The sequence below is a fragment of the Nansenia antarctica genome (genome assembly GCF_963989245.1).
Source record: "Nansenia antarctica genome assembly, chromosome: 19".
Lineage (NCBI taxonomy): Eukaryota > Metazoa > Chordata > Actinopteri > Argentiniformes > Microstomatidae > Nansenia > Nansenia antarctica.
The window spans coordinates 7,512,599-7,521,751 of record NC_137692.1 but is presented as its reverse complement, the minus strand read 5'-3'; the positions used below and the strand labels follow the sequence as shown (position 1 = coordinate 7,521,751).

At 41.4% G+C, this 9,153-nt stretch overlaps 1 protein-coding gene across 1 annotated transcript; it reads right to left on the bottom strand.

Annotated features, from left to right (window-relative positions):
• Positions 1 to 2,475: 2,475 nt before the first annotated feature.
• On the bottom strand, positions 2,476 to 8,793 carry nom1 (nucleolar protein with MIF4G domain 1). The gene is made up of 11 exons (XM_080549293.1): positions 7,785 to 8,793; positions 7,551 to 7,663; positions 7,162 to 7,357; positions 6,345 to 6,668; positions 5,844 to 5,954; positions 4,896 to 5,063; positions 4,491 to 4,612; positions 4,184 to 4,316; positions 3,372 to 3,503; positions 3,156 to 3,265; positions 2,476 to 2,923 (listed from the first exon to the last, which is right to left on the bottom strand). The coding sequence occupies exons 1-11, from the start codon at positions 8,706 to 8,708 to the stop codon at positions 2,740 to 2,742; spliced, it is 2,517 nt and encodes an 838-aa protein (XP_080405419.1). The 5' UTR covers positions 8,709 to 8,793; the 3' UTR covers positions 2,476 to 2,739.
• Positions 8,794 to 9,153: the final 360 nt, after the last annotated feature.

Genomic DNA, 9,153 nt, shown 5'->3' with positions numbered 1-9,153 from the left:
AATCTGAGCGCTGTCGGTCTGCGGGGAGAGCAAACACGGAGTACGGAGTCAGACGGTGGAAACATTTCACACCAGACTAGTAATGGATTCGTATTAATAAACATTTGAAACAGCTCGTAAATCACTGTAGGCTATAGGCTCGTACACACAATCTCCATTTCCAAAGCACTGAAAGCATCCGCTTGCCATCCGAGCATCTGGCATAAACTTTATAACTTTATAATGGCATAAACTTTAGCTTAATCCACATTTGTAGGTTTGGTAGCCTACTTTCTTCATTATTAAAATAACCTTCAAATTCGCACAATCATCGGGAGGGAAAATGTAATAAGCATCAATAGCCTTTTTTAATTTATTTTTTTACCACTCCTAGTTGCATGAGTTATAAATCGCAGTATTTGTTTAATTTCAGAGCACTCGGGTGAGGAATCATTTAGCAAGTTTACCAGCTGTGAAGATCCAAAGAGAGCAACCCGCTTTATCAACCCATCAGATTCATCAGTGGGTTCAGGACCCTGGGAGGGAGGGTTTGAGGAAACATTGCTGTGCACAAAGTCAAGTAATTAAATGAACCAAGACATAGATACAGCCATAATAGTTTCCCTGCACTATATCGATTTTCATGAATTAGTGCTATAGTGTAATTGATCACTTGTGGGATTAATGACATGGTCAGAGAGGACACAGGTGACACCTGGAAGGCTGGTGGAGGCAGAAATCGGAGGACGGGCTCAACAAGTATATATTTGATATCATTCCTCATTCAGTTCCATGCATTACAATGAGCCCGTCCTCCACTTTCTACCTCCACTAGCCTCCCTGGGGTGGCACCCTCTTTGACATGGCTAACTGGCTGGTTGTTTGTTAACCCAGCTGGTATTGGTTTTCAGGGATCTTAGCAGACTCATTAAAGGGTCACCCAAAGGTCCACTCCCACTTGACCTACATGAAGTAAAGATGACACCTGCATGGCTCACACCTGCATACAATAGCCTGTGTACTCTTCACTGACTCAGTTTGTCTTTTCATGTCAGTTGCTATCTGTCTCTTGGTGTGTCAGGTTGTCATGGGGTGTCACATTGGCTGTCAAAGATCAGTACTCCAATTCCATGGAAGCATTCCTTTGCCACTACTCAGACCACACACACTGTACATATGACAGCCCTTTTTAATAAATACATGTGGCTGAAGAAATAGAAATCCCATTGAGTACGAGGGCCCAGGCAGATGGAGGCCAAAGCGAGGACTGTTAGAGGGATGTTTCCTCTGAATGACCCTGGTGGCCAAGTCTCACCCTCTGAGTCTCACCCTCTGGCCACTCCGTCCCTCAGAGTGATGCAGGGCACGTTAATGGAGCTAATTATTAGTAGCAGGCATCAAATGCAACACAATGACTCTACTATGCAATGCATGCAGCAGATGGTGTCAGCAACCCATCACAATAGCCTGGAATCAATTCTGTACACAGAAAGTGAATGAACATTAGTGCATCATTTTTTCATAGTTATGCTAATGAGATATGGACAGCAACTGAGCTATAAAGTAAGTAAGCTATGGACAACCAGATGGCCTACCAAGAGCTGTTTGTTTCATCCTCAGATACATCAAAGGTAACTAATGGACAAGGTTGTGCATGAAATCTGTAATAGATACAGTACAGGCCAAAAGTCTGGACACACCTTCTCATTCAATGTGTTTCCTTATTTTCATGACTATTTACATTGTAGATTCTCACTGAAGGCATCAAAACTATGAATGAACACATGTGGAATGATGTACTTAACAGAAAAGTGTGAAATAACTCTAAATATGTCTTATATTTTAGATTCCTCAAAGTAGCCAACCTTTGCTTTTTTGTTGTTAATAAAATATATAATATTAATATGATATCTATATATAATAACATATTATTATTAACACATATTATATTTATTATTATTATTATATATTTTATTAACAACAAAAAAGCAAATGGTGGCTACTTTGAGGAATCTATAATAAAAGACATATTTAGAGTTACTGTACTGTATGTATTATTTATGAATGAAAATCTGAGGTATCTGATTTATAATCTCATGGTTCCAAACTCAAATATAATATCTATAAATGTACACATAAACATACCAGTAGTGATGGTTGTCTTGTAAATAGAGAACTGTGCTGTTCATCACTGCCCCCCAGAGGTTTATGTCATACGAACACCCTCCCTCAGTAATAACACCCCAATAAAGAATTCTGCTCAAATCAGAAGTGGACTGCTATGGACATGAACATGCCCTCTCTTCAACCCCAGAAGTGAAACATAACAATAACATGTATTCACAACCACTAAGGCCCAAGCAGACAAAACATTTGACAAAACAGCGGCATTGTCAAATTATCTAATGTGACATAATGAATATTTTTATTTAGAATTTCCCTGATGAACTAAAACACATGTATATCATCTGTACATGGTAAAAGTATCAATGACCACTCTGTACACATTTACAGGCAAGGCATTAAGGTAAAATGACTATGAATTTCATACATCAGTGTAAATACATTGCAAGTATATCTGTCCATAATGCCATGGTCATCGATGAGATACTTTGGTGGTGGTGGGGGGGCGGGGTTAGGCTTCACACTGTAGCCAAGTCTCTATGCAAATACACCCCCCCCCCCCCCCCCCCCGGACAGGGCTCTTTTGTTTCCCAGGCGTTCTCCCAGGTTCTCAGAGTGCGTGTGGGTGGTTGTGTTTTACAGTTTGAGTTTGGCCTCTTTGGCCTCCATGGCCTTGGTGGCGACCTCGGCGCGCTCTGCCAGGAGCCCTGCTTGCTCAGCTGGTCCCTGAGACTGAGACTGGGCGTTCTTCAGGAGGAAGTGACTGATGAAAAGCTTCAAGCCCTCCCGCAGCATTCCAAGCTTGGGGATTCCCGAAATCCTGACGAGCAGAAAAACAATGGCAGACATTCATTCCAAACTCTCACATGGTACTACACCTTCAGTGTGATTTTACAGGAGACCCAATGAGAAAAGGGTAGATTCCATTTTCAGAGATGAGAGAAATAATCTTGCCCTGATACTACCACAAAAGAAAATCAAACAAAAGTGAAATCTCATTAATCAAACTGAGTAACAACTGATTCTAGGGTGTGATGCATAATGTCACTCACCTTCCAAATATGTTTGCAAGGTCCTCAGGTTCAGTTTCTTTCAGTAGTTTAGTTAACACCTGACGCAGGAACTTAACCTTAGGCTTGTCCAGCTCCCCAAACTCTATCACCTACAAAAAGAAAAAGACAGCACCAATCAAATAATACCAACGAAATAACCTTACTATGAGAGGAGTTAGTTAGCAACTGCAATGCATTATGAGGGAGCCTTCAGACCTTGAGTATGGACAGAGAGAGGCACTTCCTCTGGAGGAAGTGGGTGACCAGCTGGACCAGGTTACTGAACGTGCAGCTGGAGAGGCTGGAGAGATCTTTGAACTTGTCCCAAAGGCTGAACTGAAAGGTCATCTGGGGACAAACACAGAAGGTATTGGTGAATACTCTGGTGAGAGGACATGACAGGTTCAATGTCTGAAATCCTTGAAAGACAGCCATCAGTATCCCTTCACATCCCAAAGTTTTAGATTTATGATATCCCAAGTTGTTGAATACAAATACATCCAAACCTGTAGATGGGAATCTTTTACACATAAACCATCCTCCCATTTAAAAATCTGAATTACGACAATCAAGTCTGCTTGTGAAAAACCAACATTCCCATCGGTCCAGGTTGAAGGCTCTAGTTGGGACAATGGTTATCAGTGTCAGATATGAGGAGGAGGTCTACAGGGAAGCTAGAGAGGAAGGGAAGTGTCACTTCCATTGTTTGTTTTCACAGTGTGAAACAAATAACATCAGAGGTGAGAGGTGTGACGGTGCTCCTGATTCCCACAGTGTAGAGGTGAACTCTGGGTCAGAGGTGGGTAGCATACAGTGCAGAGTTGGGCTCAATTCCATGTCAAGTCCAGTCACATGATTTGGAAATGTAATATCTTCATAGGAGTGCAATTTAATGATTGAATTGACTGGATTCTAGCTTAAATTGCCCAGAACTGTAAAGTGACTCTGAGCCAAAGACAACCTGGACTGATGATGACTTAGTGTACAAATACAACTGTGATAAATCAAAGTCTTCTTGGTTTGTGTACCTGGAACCGCCTGTCGTGACCACAGAACTTTTCTCCCAACACAGCGTAGAAGGCATTGAAGCTCTTCTCCTGCAGGCAGCAGTCCATGAGCACGTGGACAATCTCTCGTTCCTGCTGGTCCTTCAGACCCAGCCTGCACACAGATAAGATGGAGTGTCAACTTTATCTGTATAGCTGCTTTAAAATTGGAGTTGAATATATAATATATATATAATTGTGTATATATATATATATATATATATATATATATATAAATATAAAAGAGCAATTTCACTGCTACAGAGAGCGTGACTAATACTAAACACACCGTAGAAGCTTCTCAAAGGCATCCAAGTAATCCTCACTGGTCATTACCACGCAGAAAATATTTCTTCTGATCTCTGTGTTCATCCTCTGTTTCCTGGCCAGGTCTAACACCTTGGAACTGAACTGAGGAGGCAAGTAAATGAACAATAAAAAGACAAATAGTTAATAAGAGAGTCAACAGCACTTATAATCATTAGGACACAATGAAAATTCAATTTGGTGCAAACACAGTGCAATTTGGAACTATTTCTCAATTGTGAGTGAAAGAAGACTTCAATTGTGATTACATGGGATACATAACCAATTAACTAACTCCAGTTACCCAACCCGACAGTCATCAAGTATACCACAACCCAACCAACAGCTATTACTGCAAATCAGAGACGTAGGGGGCTTCAGTACGTACCTGTCCTTCTGTGGCCAATTTTGTTGTCTTGTTGTCGTGGTCGTTGATCATGGGGACGCCACTCCATGAGGAGCCTACAATCCACCAGCGGCCCACCTGATCGGCTGCCAGGAGGTTGTCAAGAGAGACCCTCAGCTTCACGTCACTGCCTCCTGCACTTTGGTGGATCTGTACACAACATTCACTTCTCATTATTCACATATTCCGTATGATGAGGCTTATTCAACATAAGACTTTAAATCAAAGGAAAACAACTCAACAATTAGCTAAGAGTAAAATGTGCAAAAATGTATTTTTGGTGAACGTTTGGTGCCCCCTGGTGGTATTGCCAAAAGCTACCAGTTCTCAGTAGTTCATGAAATTGAAACATAAGCCGTGGGAGAATATTTAGACCCTGTCCACATGTACCAGGGTATTTGGAAGACAGGTTTTTCCTCCTTCGTTCTCAAGAAAAATCTCAGTCCACAAGAGAAAGCTAAAATAATTGAAAAGTCTCACATAAGCATACTAGGCCAGTAGGTGGCGATAAGACTTTATGTCAAATGCTTCTTCTTGAGCGGCATGAAATGTCACCTCTGGATGATGTAAACAAAGGAGATAATGGCGCACATTCTGACATCACAAGCTAAAATGTCTACACGTCAACACTGAAAACGGAGTTTCTTAATATCTTTTACAAAACGCAATTTGCGTGTGGACAAAAAGGCCAAAAACGTATAGAAAAAGCCATGTTTCTAAAAATCCCCATGTATGTGTGGACAGGGCCTTAATGTCCATGCAAAGAATCTTTTGGGGGATTTTATACATAAGTTACTATGAAAGACACTGGGGAGGGATCACTACAGCCCCCTAGATGTTAAATCTACCTACCTTATAGGCATTTGCCTGGCATCAACACAAAGCTCCAGTGCCCTATTCTAGTAGATTCTGCCAGGAACATAATCCTACCAGAGTCCTCTGCAGCTTTCTCAGCTTCTCCACAGGCTCTGGGTCGTAGCCTGGGATCTTCCTCATGTCGTTGTTCTTCAGTGCCAGCATGGTCTCCAGCATGAAGCGCACCTTAGGAGATAATAACACTTTTATCTATATCTTTTTATTCATTGTCTTATTATGTTGTTAAATGTTTTATTTTCTCTATATATGTATCTATTCTTGCCATTTTTATTTTGGGGTTTTTCTTACTATCCTTCCTTTTCTGTATTTTTTTTAATGCTATAGGTAAAGCACTTTAAATTGCACCTGTTGTATGAAATGTGCTATACAAATAAACTTGTCTTGCCTTGCCTAATTTACATGAAATGACATAGGTTTATGTATGAATAATCAGATTACACCTACTTTGTTCCCACAATTGAAAACTGTTACCAGTCAAGCGAATGAGTTGGGAGGCTTATGATAAGTGTGGTATAACTGAAGTTAGCAGTGTTAGCAGTGTTAGCAGTGCCGTACCCTGGTTTGATCCTGGAACTTGGTCCCAGCACCGGCAGCTTTGCGCTGGGCCTCAGAGATGAGTTCCTTCAGGGCCAGAGCATCGTCCTTCCGCAGGCCAAAGCCAACGTTCTTCAGCACAAACAGGACCAGCTCAATGTCCTTCTCTCTGAAGGCCGCCAACAACATGTTCAGGATGTCAAAGATGAGGACAGCGTGCACCACCTGGAAGTTGTACAGGTGTGCCACCATGGCCACCAGATTGTCACACTCTTTGCTTTCACTGGGAGTCTTGTACATCTCGTCAAACTTCCGTACTATTGTTTCCAGAAAGTGAGCTCCAACCTGCAAAATGGCACATAATGAATATTAGTGTGTGTGTGTGTGTGTGTGGTCATTAATTGAAGTGTGGAGAACAAACATAACTGATAAAGATAACAATGCTAATCTAAGTTAAGTCAAGGAAGCCATGGTGTGAAATGCCACTTTCCCATTAATCAAAGGGGGATTTAGCGAGAAAACAGGAATTGGCGAGAAAACACACAAACCATGAATGTCAAACAAACCTGGTGCTAATGATCATTCCCAGGTTAATGGTTACTCTATCTCACACAGACTGGTCGTAACAAAGGCCCTTTTCTCCCTTCTGTGCTATCTTATCAGAGCAGTAGACAGTCACCAGGGTGAACAAAATGTCACCAAGGAGACAAGAGTTCTAGACCATTACGACGGCTACAAATCAAACTGGAATTTACCATATTTCTTGGTTGAATATAACTTTCCCAGACAGATTACTACATCGTGGTCATTTTTACAGTGTTCATAAGGTGTTACCTACCTCAAGCCCAACTGTATGATGTAAGATGCTGACTAGCAAGACGTGCTCCATGAGCAGTCTGTCGGGCATCAGAGCTGGGGTCACACACGCCGACAGGAGCAGCTTGGTCAGGGTGTCGTTCATGTCCTTACGGCTGGAAGTCATGTACAGCTCCTCTAGCTGAGTACTTACGAATGCCATGTTGGGCTCACTAAGCCTGTCAAGCACAATACAGCAGTTTAATATCTGAATTAAGATGACTGCCAAAACACACATAACCTTGATAATGTAAACAGATGCACAAAAACATCCTCCTAAATGAAAGGTGTCAATATCTGCCTTCAGCCTGCTGAACACTGGTAAAGGTGAGAGAACATGTGTAGAGGTAGAGATTAAAACCTGTATCCTACCTGTTCAGAAGTCCTTTAACGGTCCTCATAAGTCTTTCAAGCTCAGCTTTGCGCTTTCCATCCGCAGAGTCACGCAAGTGAGGTGGCAGGTATTTGCCTGCTGAAGAAGCAGCCTACACATTTAGGAGAAAGTTTGACATTTTCAATCAAAGTTTGGACATCTATATTTCAGCATACAACATAAGAATGATCTAAACAACATTCAGATATAATCTTTCTTATTTGGCAACTTACAACAACTCCCTCTTTTGGCTCTGGAGTCTTTGCGTCTTGACTGCCCAGCTCTCCCTCCTCTTCCACCCCACTTTCTTCTATAGAGTCTGCTCCATCGCCATCATCCATCCCATCTTCCTGCTCATCCATTTCATCTTCCTCCTCCTCCTCATCTTCCTCCTCAACAACTTCAGCATCTTGTTCACACTCCTCATCTTCAGGGTCACTTCCTTGTTCTTCCTCATCACCTGTTACATCAGATTCACTGTCTTCTAACTTCTTTAATTTCTCTTTGGCAATGTCTATGTCATCATCACTGTCATACATGCCTGGAGCTGAGGATCCATCGAGTACCCCTAAGATGTAATCAAGTCCATCAGCAGCAAATGATGCAGGAAGATTCTTTTTATTTCTTCTCTTTTTAAACCCAAGATATTTCTCTAATTTCTTAATTTCTATGTCCTCTGCAACATTTGCCTCCAAAAGAGCCTTCTTCCTTGATTCTTGAAGTTGATTCTTTTTCTTTTCTTTCTTGGCTTTTTGTTCAGGTTGTGTTTTAGTATGATTTGACTTAACGGTTCCACTCTTAACTTGAGACTCTGGTTGAACAGATGCTGGCTCATCTTTCCTGGGTGTTCCTTTCAGCTTCTTCTTGGGTTGTTTATCAGACGGGGTTCCCACATCCTCAGCATCGCTGGGAGCTGATCTGAGAGCCTTATTGCCCTCATAGTAATTTTTCATTTTGGTCTTTTTCATCTTTCGCTGTTCTTTTCGCAACTCCCTCCTACTTTTCTTCTTCACTGATCTCAATGCATGGTCATCGTCATCTTCATCTTCAACACCACCACCTGTACGCTGTACATACTCATCAACTGCGATCCTATACTTTTGCAGTTTACCAGTGTCACTCTTTCCTTTCCTCTTCCACTTCCCCTTGCCTTTCATTTTTGCAAACAAAAACAATGATGTTTTTTTTAAATTCACGATTACGAGTTTCGAGATCTGTAAAGGCCAAACGTCACCTTTAAGAATTGTCGCCTCAAACAATTAAACTAAACAGTGTTTAATCGTTCATTTAGTGAACACATGTCTGTTCATGAGGGCTGCCATTGTTGTTGACAAAGGACCCAGGAAACACTTTCGTCCTTCTCTCTGTTTCCGAACTTCTTCCGGATCTATGTTTTATACTGTATATTTCTTTGTATTTTGTATTTTGAATTTTGTAACTGTTTTTAAATTTGTTGTTGTACGGCGAACTTGAGTGCCATGAAAGGCGCCTTATAAAAGAAATGTATTATTATTATTATTATTATTATGTGTCGAGTTATGATGACGTCATTTGTTTTGGGGCGGTTTTTTGGCGGTGCGAAATGAGCGACTAGGTTGGAAA